The 22,062-nt window shown below is 38.2% G+C and overlaps 1 protein-coding gene across 8 annotated transcripts in view; it reads left to right on the plus strand.

Moving 5' to 3' along the window:
- The window catches only part of NUP98 (nucleoporin 98 and 96 precursor), a 118,458-nt gene that overhangs the window by 3,057 nt on the left and 93,339 nt on the right, over positions 1-22,062 (plus strand). For 7 of the 8 annotated variants that reach the window (XM_086678170.1, XM_086678172.1, XM_086678171.1 and 4 more), the window contains exons 2-7: positions 12,467-12,570; positions 16,647-16,748; positions 16,859-17,035; positions 18,616-18,755; positions 20,048-20,155; positions 21,404-21,584. In XM_086678170.1, coding sequence (XP_086534296.1) covers positions 12,495-12,570; positions 16,647-16,748; positions 16,859-17,035; positions 18,616-18,755; positions 20,048-20,155; positions 21,404-21,584 — 784 coding nt within the window. In that variant the 5' untranslated portion in view covers positions 12,467-12,494. Of the gene's footprint in view, positions 1-4,685; positions 4,761-12,466; positions 12,571-16,646; positions 16,749-16,858; positions 17,036-18,615; positions 18,756-20,047; positions 20,156-21,403; positions 21,585-22,062 lie in introns of all 8 variants that reach the window. The other variant, XM_086678167.1, reaches the window with a different exon arrangement.

The raw sequence follows: 22,062 nt of genomic DNA on the forward strand, positions 1-22,062 counted from the left end.
GTGGGATTCCATTATCTTTCATATTACTGATACATTTGATGTCGTATGAGTATGCATTGATCAGAAGTCTTGTCCTTTTGTACTGACACTGAATTGTCATATTGAAGAGTTTGTACTTAAAGTGTAATGCAGTTTTGTAGTAGAGAAATGAAAATTATTTCTTAAAATATAGCTGTAATTACCTAAGTCTGATACTAAGAGTGAGTTTAAGCTGGTGAGTAGTAGTGTAAATTGGAAGATGTCAAACTGGAATCTGGCAAATGAATTAGAAGGAGGCTGTAGGAATATTCTAGTACAGCAGTTCTCAAAATTTGAGGTCTTTGGACTCCTTTATACTTCTAAAAATTATTGAATACTCCAGAGAGCCTTTGTTTATATGGGTTATATCTACTCTTATTTACTGTACTAGAAAATTAAAATTAAAAAAAATTTTTTTTTAATATTTATTTATTTTTGAGAGAGAGAGACAAAGAGACAGAGAGACAGGGTGAGCGGGGAAGGGGCAGAGGGAGAGGGAGACACAGAATCCGAAGCAGGCTCCAGGCTCTGAGCTGTCAGCACAGAGCCTGACACTGGGCCTGAACTCCTGAGCTGTGAGATCATGACCTGAGCCAAAGCTGGACGCATAACCAACTGAGTTACCCAGGTACCCCATAGAAATTAAAAGTTTTAAAGATTTATTGACTTGGGGGTGGGAGGGAGGAGAGGGTGGGTGATGGGTATTGAGGAGGGCACCTTTTGGGATGAGCACTGGGTGTTGTATGGAAACCAATTTGACAATAAATTTCATATATTTAAAAAAAAAAAGATTTATTGACTTAAATAATCTCATTTGTTAACAATTTCATTTAAAAAATGAACCCCAAGAGTGGGGTTTTATATGTTTGTCAATCTCTTTGATGTCAGGCTTAATAGAGGACCACTGGATTTGCAGATCTTTTGCATTAGATAGTTGGTAAGTTGTTTTGGTTGAAGTATGTTAAGAAAATCCTGCCTCATACAGAAAAGGGTGGGAAAGGGAGGAATGTTTTAATAACCTTTTCAAGTAATTGTAGGTATTCTCCTTTGACACTATACTTAACACGTTTCTAAAGATTTGTTGCAATATGGAATCTGAAACCATATTATTGAACTTTTGTACAGTGTTACATTAAAATTCATTGGTCTGTCTTGTACTTTGAATGTTTACCATGCATGATTTTATGACTTCATACATTGATCATTTAGAAATTATTGGTTCACTGGGTTATGTACCTCTTCCAAATGTTGACAAATTTAATTATACAGTTGTTAACATTTCCACCATCTCATCAGCTAAGTCTTTTAAGAATTGGGAAGTTGGCAAGCTCATAGTGGTAGACATAACTCTAATTTTTTGTTTCAAGTCTGAGTAACCATAGTTTATCGTTTATTCTCTGAAGTAAAAATGATGTTTCATGAAAAAATCAGCTGGTTCAGCTTTCTTCTCAGGTAATCACACAAGTGTTTTTCTTTGAGATAGCCCTTGTGTTTCCATTTACAAGAAGTGCTTTTGAGTATTTCCCATTTCATCGCAAAGAATAATCACCGAGTATTAAAAAGATGTGAGACACTTGGGTGGCTCAGTTGGTTAAGCATCTGACTTCATCTTTAGGTCATGATCTTGCGGTCCATGAGTTCCAACCCCGAGTCGGGCTCTGTGCTGACAGAGGAGCCTGGAGCCTCCTTCAGATTCTGTGTCTCTCTCTCTGCCTCTTCCCTGCTCGTGCTCTGTCTCTCTCTCAAAAATAAACATTAAAAAAAAAAAAAATCCGACACTTGATTTCGGCTCATGTCATGAACTTGAAATTTGTGGGATCTGGAGCCTGCTTGGATTATCTCTCTCCATCTCTCTCCGCCCCTCCCTCACTCATTCCCACACTCTTTCTCAAAATAAATAAACATTTTTAAAAAAGATGTATGCCGAAATATCAAGAATTAATACAATCAGTTTTTACTGCTTCATCAAAGGCATTCAAGTGAAAGTGGATTTTTTTTGTGTGCTGTAAGTGGGTGGCAGTGAAGAATTTAGTGACTATTTTAGAGCTTGGGTCATTGTCCTGATTCATGCTCAGGTTCCAGCACGAAACAGCAGGTTTGTTTTAAATATTTTTTTCAATGTTTACTTATTTTTGAGGGGGGAGTGGAGAGAGAGAGACAGAGCACAAGCAGGGGAGGGGCACAGAGAGAGGGAGACCCACAGAATCTGAAGCAGGCTCCAGGCTCTGAGCTGTCAGCACAGAGCCTGACGCGGGGCTCAAACCACAAACCACAAGATCATGACCTGAGCTGAAGTGAGATGCTTAACTGCTTAACTGACTGAGCCACCCAGGTGCCCCGGTTCCAGCAGTTTTATATATCATTGGTTTTGCAACTCAGTGCTGAGGTTAGTACAGTTTAAAAAAAGAAAGTTAATGTTTTAGTATTATTATGAAAATAGTTTTGACTTCGTGGACATCCTCGAAGAGGTCTCAGAGACTTTTAGGGGCCTTCAGACCTCACTTTCAGAACCATTAATCTACACTTGCAACAACATGGATGGAACTAGAGTGTATTATGCTAAGTGAAATTAGAGAAAGACAAATATCATATGACTTCACTCATATATGGAATTTAAGATACAAAACAGATGAACATAAGGGAAGGGAGGCAAAATTAATATAAAAACAGGGAGGAGGACAAAACAGACTCTAAAGTACAGAGAACATCCCTCTCTCTCTGCCCCTCCCCCGTTCATGCTCTGTCTCTCTCTGTCGCAAAAATAAATAAATGTTGAAAAAAAAAATTAAAAAAAAAAAAAAGGGGCGCCTGGGTGGCGCAGTCGGTTAAGCGTCCGACTTCAGCCAGGTCACGATCTCGCGGTCCGGGAGTTCGAGCCCCGCGTCGGGCTCTGGGCTGATGGCTCAGAGCCTGGAGCCTGTTTCCGATTCTGTGTCTCCCTCTCTCTCTGCCCCTCCCCCGTTCATGCTCTGTCTCTCTCTGTCGCAAAAATAAATAAATGTTGAAAAAAAAAATTTTAAAGTACAGAGAACAAACTGAGGGTGGCTGGAGGGGTTGTGGGGTGGGGGATGGGCTAAATGGGCAAGGGGCATTAAGGAGGGCACTTGTTGGGATGAGCACTGGGTGTTACACATGGGAGATGAATCACTGAATTCTACTCCTGAAATCATTATTGCAATATATGCTAACTAATTTGGATGTAAATTAAAAAAAAAAAAAGAACCACTAATCTAGAAAGGACAATGATTTTTCACACTGTTTCCTACAGCCCTAAGCTTCTTTGAGAGGGCTCAGCTGGTAGGGTTCTACTGTACCTATTCTTTACTTCAGCTAGAGCAGCTTCTCCTTATGTCTGTTTTATGTACTGGGTTCCATAGCTAAAAATACTTAAAAGCCACTAATCAAAGGAAGAAAGAACTGAGTGAATTAGAACTTTTTCAGGAAGGGAACAGTTCATCCTCCATGAATGCATTTTGCGGTTAGTAATTGCTTCATACCTTGCTTCCACATGCTGCTTTGACACAGATTTCTGATATCTACACACCTAACCCTTCTTGGTGGATTAAGCTTCATAGGAAGAAATAGGTGAATGGATTTGTAGATTAAAGGTGTCCTGTTGGGAATAAGACTAAGGATAAGGATGTGAGTTGAGTGGAAGAGAGTGAGTGATCAGAGTGACCTCTGTGTGTGTGTGTTGTGTGTGGAGGGGGTGTTTGTTTTTGTTGTTTACAGTGATATTTTATGGTTGTATTAAATGGTCAGTAGGTGACAGTGAAGTATTGGGAAATCATTTTATGTGTGGTTTTTTTTTTTTTTTTTTTTATTTTTTTTTTTTATAATTTTTTTTTTAATTTTTTTTTTCAACGTTTATTTTTATTTTTGAGACAGAGAGAGACAGAGCATGAACAGGGGAGGGGCAGAGAGAGAGGGAGACACAGAATCGGAAACAGGCTCCAGGCTCTGAGCCATCAGCCCAGAGCCTGACGCGGGGCTCGAACTCACAGACCGTGAGATCGTGACCTGGCTGAAGTCAGACGCTTAACCGACTGCGCCACCCAGGCGCCCCTATGTGTGGTTTTTTAACGAGGCATTGAGCAGTCAAGGCTTAGAGGGAGGGGAAATTAATTTACACTTTAAGAATATTGTAAAATATATTTTGAAAAGCTAAAGAAAAACCTGCTTTTGGGGCCTCTGGCTGGTTCAGTCACTGGAGCACGTCTCTTGGGGTTATAAGTTCAAGTCTCATTTTGGGTGTAGCGATTACTTAAAAAAAAAAAAAAAAAAAAAAAACCCTACCTTTGAGGCGCTCTAGTTTGAGACCTTTTTGTCCTTTAGTGTAGGCCAGATAATCCCTATTGTTTAATTGTAGAAATTGAGGTCTAAGAGGTTGAATATTATGACAAATACAGTTACACAGTAGCAGGTGGCAGGGTGGTTTAAATTCCTTTTTTAACTTTAAATTTTGAATTAATTTTAGATTTACAGAAAATTGCAAAGATAGTAGGTGGCGGAGAGTTTTAAATACAGATTTGTCTCACTCCAAAGCTAATGTACTCTTCACTACTTTATAAAATGAACGTTATGTTAAGAGGATGAAAAATGGTGCTCAGCACTGTGAAGAAAGGAGTTGTATTAGATAATATAGACTATTTTTAATTAATTTACAGCCTAATGGAAGATATTGAGCAAAATCCAGATGCTTTTTACTAGAGCGGCAAACAACTCATACACTCAAGTGGCAGGTATGACAACAAATATATTGCATAACTAAAAGCAGCTGGGAGGTATTAGTTTGTAATTATGTAATCGGGTTTGGAAAGGGAGAGGGGTGGGGATATGTTTTCATACTGGTAAGAGTCTGAAGGGTCTAATCTAGGACAGTGTGAAGTAGGTGAGGCTTGAATGGCAATTTTTATTTAAAATTTTTTTTAAGATTTTCTTTTTTTTAAGTAATTGCTATACCCACCATGGGGCTCAAACTTACAACTCCGAGATCAAGAGTCACATGCTCTACTGACTGAACCAGCCAGGGACCCCTGAACAGCAATTTTTAGGAAAAAAAAAAGGGGGGGGACATAGTTTTTAGGGGAGAAAAACGAATGTTCTAATAAAAGGAATGACTTGATCTGGGATTGATCATAGGGATACAGTAAAACAAGAAGATAGCAGATGGTTTTGCTGGGATGTGATATTAGGTGATTAAGACTACGTCAACTTCTGGAATTCTAGCTGACTCTCCATCCTTCCTCTCCCATTCAAGGCAAAAGTGAACATTTTTCCTTTCAGTTTAACTCTGGATGATAATTCCCACCAGAATATTCTAGTATTTTTGTGAAGATTAGAAGAGAGGATAAATGAAAAAGTACTTTATAAACTGAGAAGTACTAGTTCATTCATCTAACAATTATTTATTGTTTTTGCTCTTTACTGAGTTTGGTACAAAGGAACTCAGTGAAGGGGAAAGGAAAAATTACTTCCCAGTTGTGTAACTTTCTGTTGTCAGAGAGCAGCAAGCTTGCTTAGTCATTCAGATGCCACTCAAAGTTGGCAATTGCTGGGTTGTAACCATGTTTTAGGGTCTGTCCACCACTTTTCTAAAAGACGACTAAGTTTTGTCATGCCCAGAGTTCACAAAGCTCATAAAAGTTGGAGATATGTCAGGTTATTAAGCTTTATTTGGGACAGTGGGGGAATACTGGACACTGATGTCTGTTATTAAAGCTGCCTCTTTCTTGTATCTGACAGTCTGAATTATTAATTAAAAGATGTAACACAGAGAACAAAGTAAATTTAAGGGCATTGTCTTTTTCTGTATGGCACTATTTCATTTTAATTTTTTCTTTCCAAATATGTCTTATCCAAAAAAAACCCTATAATGAGTGTAGATAAATCCATCCATGAAGTAGTTAATCTTCGGAGGAAAGTTCATCTAGGTGATATAAACTGTCAATCCATAAGAGCGATTACCTTTCTGATGACCAGAAATCTCACGTTTGCCAGAGAAGTGTCTCTTTCTCCTGATAGTGCTAGATCACAATTGCCAAATTTGGGGGTTATAGCTTCCTTATTTAATGAATGCAAAGTGATTTTTCCTTTTAGTTCATTGTCTAGGAGCTCTAGGCTCTGTATGCACAGCTAATAGTCAAAAGTAGCTTTGTGGAGGGGCGCCTGGGTGGCTTAGTGGGTTAAGCGTCTGACACTTGGTTTCTGCTCAGGTCATGATCTCACAGTTCCGTGAGATCGAGCCCTGTGTTGGGCTCTGCAATGGCAGCACGGAGCCTGCTTGGGAGGCTCCCTCCGGTCCCCCCTCCGGTCCCTCCCCCACCTTGTGTGCATGCTCTCTCAAAATAAAAAAAAGTAGCTTTGTGGAGTCAAAAATAGCTTTGTGGTCCTTGGCAAGTGACTTCTTGTGCCTCAATTTCACCACTGTAAAATATGGATAAAAATACCTACCTCTTTGGATTCTTGGGATGTTTATGTGAGATAATTCGTTATTTATTTGTTTATTTTTTGAGAGAGGGTGCAAGCAGGGGAGAAAGGGAGAGAAAGAGAAATTTCTAGGGAGGCTCCACGCTCAGCTCAGAGCCCAACACAGGGCTTAATCCCACGACCCTGGGATCATGACATGAGCCGAAATCAAGAGTCAGACGCTTAACCAATGAGCCACCCAGGCACCCCCTTACTTTTATTTTTTTAATGGAAAAATAGAGTTAGTGCAGATATCTGTCTACGTCATCTAGATCTTTTGTTGTTGCTTTAATAGAGGAAATAAACATGATGGAAAAGTTTGGGTCCTCCAAATTCTCTGCCCCATGTCTCATTTACCTTCCTTTCTCTAGAGGCAACCACTTTTTTTTTTAAATTTTTTTTTCAACGTTTTTTATTTATTTTTGGGACAGAGAGAGACAGAGCATGAACGGGGGAGGGGCAGAGAGAGAGGGAGACACAGAATCGGAAACAGGCTCCAGGTTCCGAGCCATCAGCCCAGAGCCTGACGCGGGGCTTGAACTCACGGACCATGAGATCGTGACCTGGCTGAAGTTGGACGCTCAACCGACTGCGCCACCCAGGCACCCCTAGAGGCAACCACTTTAATGTATTTTTTCTAGTCTCCCTCTTTACTTTGACTATGTATATACATATCCATAAATAACAGTGTATTGTTTTTTCTATTGTACATAAGCTGCCAAGTGTATCTTTTTGCAGTTTGCTTTTTTCATTAAGCATCTTTTCCTTGAAATAACTCTCATAGGGGTAACTTTGTCCAAATGTTCTGGTGGTGTCCTATTCTTGATATACCATATTCTGGGTACGTATGTAATGGAGTGCTCTGGTTTATTCCTTTAGTTGGGTAATTTAAGGTTAATTACATCACTACCTAATGAACTGATAAGTACATTATATGTTTATGCTGATAAGTATATTATATGCTTATCATATGAGGGAAGCTGGCCTTTGATATTAAAATAAAAGGCCAGATAAGATAGGTACACAAATACCCATTCTTAACCTGTGTACCTTATTTATCTGGTGCTCATTTCCCCTCTTTCTAATTCCCTATGGTCCAGTTCAGATTCTAAATACCCACAAATTTTCCCTCACATTTCCTGCTCAGATTCTGACCTAATTTTGCCGACTTGTGCTTCTTAGCACTTACCTGATCTTCCAGTTTTAAATGTGTGGGTCCTTTCTCAGGTTATATCAGAAGTTACAAACTCAAAATCTGTTGAGGCCAGGCAGCTGATGGAAATAAGTGATGTTGGGTAGGTATTGTGGCACATTGGAGATTAAAGATTATATGGCTCTTACCAAAGGCGACATTTGCTACTAAAACTCCAGGCTATTATTGGTTGATTACAGTTGTAGTTTGCTTAATCATTAGTTTTTTTTATGAGAGGCCCCAAATCTATTTTTCTGCCATAGCCCTGTTTTAAATGTTATCAGCTAGTTTGAGCTAATGTATACATACACACACAAACATTTCTATATACATGCATACTTAGGTATATGTGAAATATGCCATATTTATAACAGGTCAAACAAAGAATTGTCTGCCAGTCGTATCCAGCCTTTTGTGATTGCTTCCTTTTTGCAACCTCTTAATTAAATGACAGATTCTACGAAGAATCTTCCCTTCCATGGCTTGCTTTTGTTGTGAGAATTCATGAAACATGATTTTAAGTTAGAAGTTACTTCTAAAGTACCTTGATCATTCAGCCTGTGCTTAAAAAACACTAGGGGCACCTGGGTGGCCCAGTGGGTTAAGAGTCTGATTTCAGCTCAGGTCATGATCTCATGGTTCGTGAGTTCGAGCCCTGCGTCTGGCTCACTACTGTCAGTCTGTTGGCACAGAATCTGCTTTGGATCCTCATCTCCCTCTCTCTTCCCCTCCCCCTCTTATGTTCTCTCTCTTAAAAACAAAACACAACATAAAAAACACTTAAGTGGTGATTGTCATTAATTTAGAAAATGAGTACAGTTTACCCTTGAACAAGCGTTTTAACTGCACATGTCCACTTACATGTGGCAGTATTTCAATAAATATGAGAGAGTACTGTAAATGTATTTTCTGTTATGACTTTAACATTTTCTTTTCCTTAGCTCACTTTACTGTAAGGATGCAGTAAGTATGGGCGCCTGGGGGACTGAGTCGGTTAAGCATCTGACTCTTGATTTTGGCTCAGGTCATGGTCTCACGGTTTGGTTAGTAAGATTGAGTCCTGAGTCGGGCTCTGCATTGGCAGCACAGAGCCTGCTTGGGATTCTCTCTTTCCCTGCCCCTCCTTTGTGTGTGTGCATGTGCTCTTTAGCTCTCTCTCTCAAATAAACATTTTAAAAAAAGAATGCAGTACATGATACATATAACATACAAAATATGTGTTAAACAACTGTTTGTTATTGGTAAGGCTTCCAGTCAATAGTGGGTTAGTAAGTACTTAAGTTTTGGGGGAGTCAAAAGTTAGAACACCTACTGCATTATTTAAAGGTCAACTGTATGTTTCAGACCCTATGTTAGGTTCTGGGATAGTAAACAAATGATACTGTCCATTACCCAGACAAGTTCATTGTGTATTGGGGAGAGTTTGAGATGTCAGAAGGTGAGCTCCTTGGGCAGCAGACTCTGAACTGGAGGTAGTCCTGCATGAGTTTTATTAGACAGTGCTCTTAGGATCAGCACATTGGGAGAGAAGAGGAAATTGAGTTGTGATACGATCTTAATGAAGGACTCAACCAATCCTGTGGAGAATGTGAAGCCAGGAAGAGCCTTTAAAGTTACCCTTAGTTGGAGTGAAGAGGCCTGATTTTGCATATGGGCTAGTCCTAGGAAGAGGATATGACATTGGGTAAGGTAGCTCTTCAGCAGAGGCAGTTCTGAACAGGACTGACAACTGAGGGTTATCTTTCCGTAGTACTTCTCAGCAGCTGGGACAACAAATCCTTCGGTCTTGAACGGAGATCTGTGTAGTTGGTATTATAACAGTGTCCGCTATAGTCAGAGTCAACATGGATACTTGTAAACAAATCATTATGAGCTGTGTAAGCTCAGCAGAATGACTAATTGTTAGAGGAAGTTAGGAAAGGCTTATAGAAGAGATGACATTTGAGCTAGGTTTTGAAGAATGAATTAGGTTGTTTGGAAGGAGTAAGTGTAAGGAAGGGGGCATCTTTCATTGAGTCCCTGAGATTTCATAACATAGGCAGGAAAATGATTTATTTGAAGGGCAGAGAGGTAAACTATTCAGTTTCTGCCAATTGTAATGAAAATCATGAGGTCATTTGCAAAAATCTTGGTTTGTTTCCATGGTGATAATTTAAAAAAAACCAATTTAAGTCCCAGTATGATCAGGTTTGAGATTAAGCCAAGCTAATTGTGCCCAGAACCAAAAAGATAGGCTGAGCTTGAGTGAGAAGCTTTTATTCTAGGAATCCAAATTGGATTTTGGTTCCAGCATTGTCTCTCATCCTTGAGTCAAAAAGATAGGCTGAGCTTGAATGAGAAGCTTTTATTCTAGGAGTCTAAATTAGATTTTGTTACCGGCATTGCCCCTCATTCTTGAGTCTGGAACAGATGAATTTCCTTAACACTGAACACGTTATTGTTTATTGCTTAGTATGTTCTCTCCTAGGATTGAGGGTATCTATGGGGAGTCAGAAGATAGGTTAAACTGAGGTTTTTCCACTTACTACTTCTTTGACCTTGGGAAATTTGGTAAACACTTGATCCTGTTTTTTTCATCCTGAAAGTACAGGTAGTGATACATAATACCATCATATTAGGATTGTTGAGATAATATATAAGAGCCTATATACTGTTAGGTGTTTTCCAGGGTATTTTATTGCTACTTAAAATCCCTTTGTGAAATATATGTGTGAGGTTAGGTTTTTGTTAGGATAAGATTATTAAAAACAAATTTTGATTGTTTTGGAGCTGTGGGTTTGGTCTGTAGAATTCAGTACTGTGAAACCCAAATTAACATTAAAATCTTCAACATAAGGATGAATGTCACAGAGGAAAACTATTACTTGGCTTTTAAATCCGGACATGTCTGCTCTGTAGATGTCAGATTTACATGAACAACAGATTTCTGATTGTGGGGGTGAATAAGAAAATGGATGGCAAAATTATTGTAATAACTTTATTACAGTTCACAGTTTTTTGCTGTGCTGATGATGGGTCAAAAAATTTATTCAACAGATACAGTAAAGTGAGTGTATAGGGGCTCTGACTCAAGACAGCAGTATGAGAGGGATTGTGGTCAAAATGGAACTGTCCAGACGTCTAACCCCTGGCACAACTGTCAATTCTGAATGCACTGTTATAAAACAAATGTATAGATAGATAGACCCATAGCCAGGTCTAGACTTCTGCTAAGCTTCCAAGAATATTTTCCCTGGAAAGGAGAGTTACCAGTTAATAGGCTGAAGGCCCAGTCCGTCACTTTGTGACATCTGTTAAATTGAGAAGAGAGGAAACTTCAAGCAGATCTCGTTACTGAAAGAGAAATGATGATTACATGAAATATAGTCTCTAGTTCCACGAGAATGCATTAGAGTCACTTGAACCTTTCAAAATACAAATGTCTACATCCTAACCCTGGACATTTTGGTCCTCATTTCTAGAATAGGGCCTGGGGGGTTTTATTTTGAAAAGCTTGTCAGCTAATTCTGATGTGGCTCTCTTGAACCACTGGTTCACTGAGCTTTGTTTAATTAGAGTTATTAAATTCATGGATGTGGATAAAGAATTAAGTGTTGGAATTTTTTTTTGTAGGAGAGTTTAGGGGACAGAATGTTGATTTCTGTAAAACCATTAGGTATTTAGGGACAGCTTTATCTTTTCCAATGTTGCACAGAATGTTTCGGTTGTTGGAATAGCTGGAAGTACTAAAGGGACACTGGAACATTGTGGGGAGTGCTTCCAAATGTTGTATTTAATTCTATTATATGAATGAGGCATGATTTTACTAGAAGAAAAAGCTGTTCCATCATGTGTATATAATAGAAAAATCATCCTACCTGTCACAGAATCCAGATAAGCACGATTGGCTGTTTTTGAGTTTTTATATTAAAAGTACATAGTTTACTCAGTATTTTCTTGTCTGCTGATATGTAAGTGGTAGCAGATACCTTAAGTTTAAGGAAAATTTATGAGGGGGACAGTGTTTACTTTGGAATAAACTATACCTTTAACTTGTTTTTTGGTCAAATCTAGGGGAGAGCAAACTTCTCTTTTGTACTTGTTGAAACACTTTGGTCCAACTCATTAAGTACATAGTTTAGATACTGCAGGGGAATCATTCATATGAGGTGGGGAGGGTTTCACCAAAGATTTTCTGTAATGTTTCCAAAGATAGAAAAGTAGGGGACCATAAAGAATGGTCTTAAGAAGTAAGATTCAAAGAGAATGTCAGAGCACCAGACTCTGTGGCATTTGGAGATGGGGGGAGGGGTATGCATAGTTTAAGGAACATTTAATATTGTAACATTTTATATACCAAAAAAAAAAATAATAATAATAATGATAAGGCAAAAAACCTTTTTGCAATGCAAACTATAGAAAATAAAGCCTGACAAAAATTTTAATTTCTCAAGTGATTGTAATAGCAGAATATCATTGTAATTTTTAATGGATATTGTGCATAACCTCCTAGATCTGGCATAGTGGACCTGAATCCTTCATTAAAAGGGAGCTTTAAAAAGAAAGTTAAAAAACATGGTTTTAAAGGGATGGTTGATTATTGGTGGGATCTGAAGTTTAATCTCACATTATGGTACTGATAATTCAGCTCAATTTTAGAAGATCTTTTATCATTATAGAGTTTTAGGATATTGAATGAGATTAAAGATTATGTTATAGTTTGAATGGGCCTCAACTTGTAAAATGTCATATTTTTTGAAAGAATTAATTCTGTGGTCTTTAAAAAGTAATATTTTTTTCTTCTTTCAGCTATCTGAAGCAAAGACTCATTTTGAAGATGTTTAATAAGTCATTTGGAACGCCCTTTGGGGGTGGCACTGGTGGCTTTGGCACAACTTCAACATTTGGGCAGAGTAAGTTTTACAAAAGAACAAAAGAGGGGGAAAATATTAAGCTATTAAGAACAAATCCATTCTGATGGCTGAAATAAAAAACACAAGATATAACAAATGTTGGCGAGGATATGGAGTAAAAGGAACCCTCGTGCACTGTTGGTGGTAATGCAAAATGGTGCAGCCACTGTGGAAAACAGTAGGAAGTTCCTCAAAAAATTACAAGTAAAATTACCTTAAGATCCAGTAATTCCACTGCTGGATGTTCACCCAAAGAAAACCAAAACACCAATTTGAAAAGATATATGTACCCCTATGTTTATTGCAGTGTTATTTACGATAGCAAAGATACAGAAACAACCCAGTGTACATCAATAAATGAATGGATAAAGAAGATGTGGTGTATATATACAATGGAAATTTAGTCATAAAGAATGAGATCTTGCCATTTGCAACAACATGGATGGACCTAGAGGTATAATGCTAAGTGAAATAAGTCAGGGAGAGACAAATACCATATGATTTCACTCATACGTGGAATTTAAGAAACAAAACAAATGAACAAAGGAAAAAGGGACAAAAGAACAGACTATTAAATACAGGGTCTGAAACGAATGAAAGTCTGAAACTAGGGTAACACTGTGTGTTAATTATACGTGAATAAATACATTTTTTTAAAAGAACAAATCCATTCTGATAGCTTTAGACAGGAATTTTATTCATACTTTGGTTTTCACAACAACTTTTCTTTGAAAAATGACCAGATAGGGGTGCCTGGGTGGCTCAGTCGGTTAAGTGTCCAACTTCAGCTCGGGTCATGATCTCCTAGTTTGTGGGTTCAAGCCCCACATTGGGCTCTCTGCTGTTAGGACAGAGCCTGCTTTGGATCCTCTGTCTCCCTCTCTCTCTGCCCCTCCCCTGCACACTCTCTCTCAAAAATAAATAAACATTAAAAAAAAGAAATAAAGATGCCCACCATCACTACTTCTATTTTAAAAAAGACTGAGGGGCGCCTGGGTGGCTCAGTTGGTTGAGCATCAGACTCTTGGTTTCCACTGAGGTCATGATCTACAGTTTGTGAGTTTGAGCCCCAATATATTGGGATATTCTCTTGCACTCTCTCTGCCCTTACCCTGCTTGCTCACTCTCTCTCACTCTCAAACTTAAAAAAAAATTTTTTTAAATGATTGGATGATAAGATCTTGTTAAAATTTTTTAAGAGAATAGAAATAAGTTTCGAGTTTCTGTGGTTCTTTGATCATTAGTAGAAGGTACTTGTGGGACGCTTCGGTGGTTCAGTCGGTTGAGCGTCCAACTTTGGCTCAGGTCATGATCTCATGGTTCATGGGTTGCAGTCCTGTGTTGGGCTCTGTGTTGACAGCTTAGAGCCTGAAGCCTGCTTCAGATTCTGTGTCTCTCTCTCTCGCCCCTCCCCTGCTTGCTCGCTTGCTTTCTCTCTCTCTCTCTCAAAAATAAAAAATAAAAAGGTGCTTGAAATGTAGGCTCCAGGCCCAGCATGGGGATTGAACTCATGACCTTGAGACCAAGAGTCACATGCTTTACTGAAGAGCCAGCCAGGCGCCCCATACTTGAAATATTTTTTTAATTGGTTTTTGTTTTGTTTTGTTTTTAAATTTTTTTTAATGTTTATTTTTGAGAGAGACAGAGACAGAATGCGAGTGGGTTAGGGCAGAATCCGAAGCAGGCTCCAGGCTCCGAGCTGTCAGCACAGAGCCCGACACAGGGCTTGAACTCACAAGCTGTGAGATCATGACCTGAGCCAAAGTCAGTCACTCAACCGACTGAGCCACCCAGGCACCCCTATTAATTGGTTTTTGTAGCAAAAAGTTAACAGTGTGTTAAAAGATTTTTAAGCCAGGAAATAATCTATTTATATTGCAGTAAAAATTGCAGTTATTCAATAGCTGCTCTGAGATTTGCTCTGTGAATAATAATATTCAGTGACAAAATTGTTAAAATATCAAAGACCCTAATCCCCACCAGCCCTCCTATGATCCACTTTCCCTTCCACTCAGTATTGTACATGATACTAGTTGCCTGTAGCAACCACTTACTCACTTTTGAACTTGAAATTAAAAATTTTATACTTACACAAGTAGAAAGAATGGTATAATGAACTTTCATGTTATTTCCTAGCTTCATCAATCAGCATTTTACTAGTCTTGTTTATTTTTTATTGTATGGTATTTATTTTTATTTTAAAGAGAGAGAGCATGCATGAATGGGGGAGAGGGGCAGAGGGCGCGCGAGAGAATCTTAAGCAGTCTCCATGCTCAGTCTCACGACCCTGGGATTAAGACCTGAGCTGAAATCAAGGCTTGGACACTCAACCGACTGAGTGACCCAGATGCCCCCACCCCCACCCCCAGTCTTGTTTTTATCTTTCTCTTTTTAAGGGGAGATGAGTGTTTGAACAGTATGTTTTAATGCAAATCCTCAGAAGCTTTCTCTTAACTGGTGAGGGTTGTAACAATAGAGGAAAATTTTTTCAACTCTTCTGACCTCTTCTTGAGCCTGTGCATATAGGTCCTTGACTTTTGATGGTTCACTTGTTTAAGTGTATTTACTTATTTTGAGAGAGCATGGAAGGGGCAGACAGACAGAGAGAGAGAGAAAGAGAGAGAGAATCCCAAGCAGGCTCCACACTGTCAGCACAGAATCCTCTGCGGGGCTCAGACTCACCAGCCGTGAGATCATGACCTGAGCTGAAACCAAGATTTGGACGCTTAACTGACTGAGGCACCGTTAGGTCCTTGGTTTTTATTTTATTTTATTTTTATTATTAAAAAAATTTTTTTTAAATTTTTTTTTAACGCTTATTTATTTTTGAGACAGAGAGCGACAGAGCATGAACGGGGGAGAGGCAGAGAGAGAGGGAGACACAGAATCGGAAGCAGGCTCCAGGCTCTGAGCCATCAGCCCAGAGCCTGATGCGGGGCTCGAACTCACAGACTGCGAGATCGTGACCTGAGCTGAAGTCGGACGCTTAACCGACTGAGCCACCCAGGCGCCCCCCCCAAAAAATTTTTTTTAATGTTTATTCAGTTTTGAGAGAGAGAGAGAGAGAGCGACAGAGAGCAAGTGAGGGAGGGGCAGAGAGAGAGGGAGACACAGAATCCGAAGCAGTCTCCAGGCTTTTAGCTGTCAGCACAGAGTCCTACTCGGGGCTTGAACTTGTGAACTGTGAGATCATGACCTGAGCCAAAGTCGGATGCTTAACTGACTGAGATACCCAGTTGCTCCAGGTCCTTGGTTTTTAATAAAGAGTGCCCGTCAGAGTCACTTTTGGGGGGTTGTTTTTGTTGGCTTTTTGTTTTTTAAATTTTTTTTAATGTTTATTTTTGAGAGAGAGTAAGCAGGGGAGGGGCAGAGAGAGGGAGACACAGAATCTGAAGCAGGTTCTAGGCTCTGAGCTGTCAGCACAGAGCCCAATGCAGGGCTGGAACCCACAAACTGCAAGATCATGACCTGAGCTGAAGTTGGACGCTTAACCGACTGAGCCACCCAGGCGCCCCTGTTTGTTTGTTTGTTTGTTTGTTTGTTTGTTTGTTTGTTTTGTTTGTTTGTTTGTTAAAGAACATATTTTCTGTCCTAGAACTATGGAATTAGACTCTCAGGTTGGAACCTGAACATGTGTATTTTGAAAACCCTTCCCAGGTCATTCTGAAGTGCTCTCCTAAATACGGACCATCCATCCCAGTGACTATGGAACGTATGGTGACTGGAGAGAATTGAACACATTAATTTTGATTGTTTTACTTTTGTTTGTAGCTTATAATCACTAGCTACCTTTGCACTCCTTTTGGTTTTAGTTGGCACTTTTTTTTTTAATCCATCAACATCTATAACTTTATTGAAAAGTCACACTTCTTCACTTTTTTTTTTTAACCTGAGGCAATGAATACAATGCTTAATTTCAAGACTGTAATTTGTAGTATGATGGACTTTTGAAAAAATTATTTTCAGAGAAGACCAATGATCGTATTGAAACACAGAATGTTAAGAAATATTAAAATCCTTTTTCATTGGATCACCTGATTAAGATTTTGTTTTGACCCTGGATTTTGCTTTTTCAGGTACTGGTTTTGGTACTACTAGTGGAGGGGCTTTTGGAACATCTGCATTTGGTTCTAGCAACAATACTGGAGGCCTCTTTGGAAATTCACAGACCAAACCAGGTAGGGGTTTTACTTGGAATACAGTTGGTTTATTCGTAGTTGATATAGGACTTCATATAGTGGTTCCAGTCCATCTATTTAACTGTTTTTCCCCCTCTCCATCTCCCCAGGAGGATTATTTGGTACTAATTCATTTAGTCAGCCAGCTACTTCCACAAGCACTGGCTTTGGGTTTGGCACATCAACAGGAACATCAAATAGCTTGTTTGGAACTGCAAGTACAGGGACTAGTCTCTTCTCATCCCAAAACAATGCCTTTGCACAAAATAAACCAACTGGCTTCGGAAGTAAGTAGGATATCATTGGACTTCTGCATCCAACAATTCGATTTGCTTATTGAATATATTCTTTCTTCTTCTTTTGCCTGTGTTCATTTACCTCCTTTCTCTACCAGATGGCAAAAACATGGGGAGAGGGAATCTTCAAAATGTATTGAAAAGTTTAATAGGCTTTAAATGAGGAGGTTGGGTACATCTTCCCATGAGTGGAAATCTAAGAAGCATTATTATTTAAGGAATATGCAGAGGAAGAGGCTCCTGATATAGAATGACCAAATAGTATATGGAAAGCCAAGTCAGAGTGATGTCATAGTTGTTAAGACAGGAGAATTTCAAGGAGGAGTGTATAGTCATCCATATTGTACTGCAGAGGCACCTCCTTGCCTCTGTTTCACATTTGTTATAAGAGACTAAAGCAGGAATGACAAATACTGGAGATGACCTGGTTACTCTTCCATTCATTATCCATGGCAGATGATTTTAATTGATGGTTTCTTTCTCTTTAAGTCTAAATGTGGCCTAGGGATACTTCTCCACACAGTACTTTGAGGCAACCACTATTGGTTGAACAGGTGTGCTCTGTGAGTTGGTGCATTCTTAGCACAAAAGTATAGCAGAATGAATAAGTTAGCCAGCTATCAGTATTTCACAAAGGGAAAGTTTGTAGGGTATTGAAATACTTAATGATTACAATGTAAAATGCAATCTAAAGTGCTAATTCAAAAGAGATGTGCCTGTTGACCTTAAACCATACATTAGGACGTGTTTTTAGAAAAGAAAGAGTTTGCCAGTGAGAAATCACATTCCTCTTAAATTGGTAATTAGGATCTGACTTACTATGAAATACTGGCAGATAACTTTATTGTTTACTGACATTTCTGGCACCCTTTGTATAACTTCTTGAGAAATAATATCTCTTACTTTGAAAAATATATTCCTTAGATAACAGTTAAATTCACTTTTATGGAGTTTTTTGAAACTCTGCTTTTTGGAAAAGTAAGGTAATTAGAGGATTCATTCTATAAAACAATCAAGATGCCTACTAATTTTTCTAAATTATTTTTCTGGGCAGAATTTTATATTAACCTGTTTGGTTTCCCTAATAGGACCATTTATATGTTTTGAACTTTTTGGTTATGTGTGTGTGTTTGTATTAATGTAATATGTATTATGTAAATAAAATACACTGTGACCCTATTGAAGTCTGTTGTGATGTTTTCAGAAAGACTGGTTCATTCAGCATGTAGTTTTAACAAGAAAGGAGAAATGAAATAAAATTTATGATGAAATAGAGCACTATTTTTTTTTCACTTTCTTCCAAATTTACCCAAGAAGAACTTTATAGACATTTAGCTGACAAAGGGATTTAGATTTTGTTTCACTTGAAAGTTTTGAGCCTAGAATTTTATCTGTGTCTATATGAAATACCTGTTTGAAGATACTAGGGAAATTTGTAAGATAGAAAATTTGAGTATGTGAAAGTAATGCATCTATAGTGCCACTTTCCAAATGGGCATCTATAGCCCATTTCCAAGATGTCTTACAGATTCTTAAACTGTTGCCATCTTCTTTTTCTTTGTAATTTACAGATTTTGGAACAAGTACCAGCAGTGGGGGACTTTTTGGTACTACAAATACCACCTCCAATCCTTTTGGTAGTACATCTGGCTCCCTCTTTGGGCCGAGTAGTTTTACAGCTGCTCCCACTGGGACTACGATTAAGTTTAATGTAAGTATTTCTTTCCAGTCTTTGTAGAATATATTACTCTCCCATTTGTATATTTCTTTGCAGGATGAATCATAAAATTTCTCCTTTTTCCAGTTCTGCACAGCTTAGTCTCACTCTTCTAAGATGTGTTAAGAACAAAATCTGTAAATAGTTATATAGTAAATACAAAAAGTCATGAAACATAAATCTAGATTGTGTATTTGAATTATGCTTAACCCAGTCAAATTTATATTCACAAGGTTGATTACAACAGGTAGTAATGATGTTGAACTTGTATTTATTGCATTCATAACTTGGCTCTAAAGGAATGGTTGAATGCTCAACCATTATTGAAAATAGGGCCTCTTTAAGGAGATACATGGAATAACTCCTAAATATTTTGTGTGCCAATGAAGAATAAAACTTGTTGATGAAATGGCAAAATGGGGCAATGGAGTTTTATGTTTTCTTTGGCTTTTTTAAGACTTGGGCAGAGGGTTAGAATGGAAGATTTGTTTATGAAAATGTATGGAATATTACTTGATGTAAGATACCATTTGATGCGATTGGGGAGATACTTAGGGTAGGCTGGAGGTGCAGTTAGCTTAAAGAAAATCTGGGGAAAGTAGGTCTTGACTGAACTTCTTGTTAAAAGTTACTCCAGGAAATGAAGAATTTCTCAGGCAAGGTGGTGAAGTCATAATATTGAATTTAGAAACCTAAATTTTATAAATAATAGGGAAAAATAATTCCTGGAAAGTGTAATAATTGAGGAAACTGGCAATACTAGTAGAAAACTTTGGTTATATATTGTGCCTGTTTCTCATAAGGTTATAGGGGAAAAAAAAAACCCGGCTTCCATGTTTCTTAAATGCAACAACAGTTACAAAGCAGAACTTCGCTTTATTTTATGTATTTCTTTCTTTCTTTCTTTCAGATACTTCAGAGCAGGGTAGGAGATAGAACTCAGAGATTCAGGTTTAAATGTACATGTTGGGTAAATTGGATGAAGTTTTCCTTATGCATACAGTATTAAGTGTATTTTAGTATGTAATTAGATGGCTTGTTTATGGACTCAATGTCTGTGATAACTATTATTGCGATTGATTTATTTAGATAACGTAGGGGAGAGAGATCAGAAATGCAATGTATTTAATTAAGCACCATTGAAACTCTGACTTAGCAAAAGACCTACAGGACTAGATAGTGTAGAATTCAGTGGTTGAAGAATTGTGTCTGGAGAGTAGGGATTTAAAGTTTAGACTTAGACATTTGCTTTAGACTTTCATATTTGCTTTTATCTTCCTTTACAGCCTCCGACTGGTACAGATACTATGGTTAAAGCTGGAGTTAGCACTAACATCAGTACCAAGCACCAGTGTATTACTGCTATGAAAGAATATGAAAGCAAGTCTCTAGAGGTCAGTAAAATGCAATACAGAATATCATCCTAACCTTCTGATTCTATTGGAAAGCAACTTTTAAAAATGTTTTTGATTATTTTTAGGATCAGTGGTTCACACTGGGTTTATGTAAAAGACTAACAACCAAACTTTTTTTAAGTAAGCTCTGTGCCCAGTGTGGGGCTTGAAGTCAAAACCCTGACCAAGATCAAGAGCCACATGCTCTATTGACTGAGCCAGCCAGGTGCTCCACAAGCAAATTATTTTTAAAAATTAATGTATTATCTATACATATCTTGTTTTAGGAAGGTCAGTATTCAGCTTGTTTGTACTGGTATAGTTCTGTTAGTAGTCCATTGTGATTGTATGTTGTTCACATTATACTGGGTAACGTGTGTGTATGTGACATGCACATGATTTTAGTAAACTCATGCAAAGTCATAAGTGTACAACATACTAAGTTTTCACCAAGTGAACAGACCCATGTTACCAGGATCCAGATCAAGTCACTGAGCATTACCAGCATTCCTGATGTCCCACATGTGCCTGGTGTCCCTAGGCACAATCCCCCCGCCCGCCCCGCCACCTCTTCCTAAGCTAAACTATTGTGAGTGCCCATGTTTTGCCCATTTTGAACTTTATACAGATGGAATCTTAACATTACCTACTAAGTCTGCTTTTCTACACTGTGAGATTTATCCATGGCGTTGCATGAAGTTAGTTTGTTCATACTATAATATGATAGTATGTTGTATATTTTGAGTGTCATCCCTAGTTATAGCTGTTGCTTCCGCTACATCCCATACTGTACTTGATTTATTGGAGTGTACAGAAACACCCTGACGTGTGAGATAGAACTCTTAAACTGTATCCCTTTTTTACCTAATTTTCTGAAACCCCTCATCCCATCCCAGAAACTTTGATATTTCTAGCTAATTTTTATATTTGGGGTGGGAGTAGATAGGATTATTATATAGCCTTGTACTAAAAGAAACTATTGCTGTTTATAAAAGAAAATTAAAATTAAGATATGATTGGTCCTTGGCCTGTGGTTTTAGTAATTATGGTATGGATTTTAGTGTCCACTCTACACTGTTGAAAGTGTTTTTCTGTAATGATGATAAGTTCATGTTCTGTACTTCTCTGTTTTTTAGTCATGGTTCCTATGTGAACATGAACGTTGAATTCTAAATTTAAGTATTTAGTTTCCTAAATAATTTTTTTGGCTGCATATTAAGATTGGAAATACGCTTTCCCTTCCTCTAGGAACTTCGTTTAGAGGATTATCAGGCTAACCGGAAAGGCCCGCAGAACCAGGTGGGAGCAGGTACCACATCTGGCTTGTTTGGGTCTTCTCCAGCCACCTCCAGTGCAACAGGACTCTTCAGCTCCTCTACCACTAACTCAGGCTTTGCATATGGTCAGAACAAAACAGCCTTTGGAACTAGTAAGCATTTGGCATCATATTGAGGAGGGACAGACAACTAAAAGTAAAACATAATTGTCATTTTTTGATAAAATAATTCAGCAATGTCAGAGGAACAGAGTGTCTGATATGTAGATGGGGATGTAGAGATACACAGTAAATGGAGATGGTTAAAAAGGGCCTCACTGATAAGGTGACATTTGGAAGGTGACCTATCTGAAGAATGTGAAGGATAAAGCTATACAGATTTCTGGAGGAACAACATTCCAGCCAGAGGAAGCTGTAAGTCTAAAAACCCTGAGTTTTTTCCAAAGATAATGAGAACCAAGGGAAAGTATTAAGGGATATAAGGACTATATTTTATAGGACATTGTGGGTCATTGTCAAGATTGAATTATTATTTGAGTTAGGAAGCCATTAGAAGTTTTAGAAGGAGAAGTCATGTGATTATGAGTGAAGGATCATCTGAATGCTGCTATATTTAGATTGTGGTAGCTAC

This window comes from Puma concolor, chromosome D1 (genome assembly GCF_028749965.1).
Source record: "Puma concolor isolate L17-30 chromosome D1, mPumCon1.1.hap2, whole genome shotgun sequence".
NCBI lineage: Eukaryota > Metazoa > Chordata > Mammalia > Carnivora > Felidae > Puma > Puma concolor.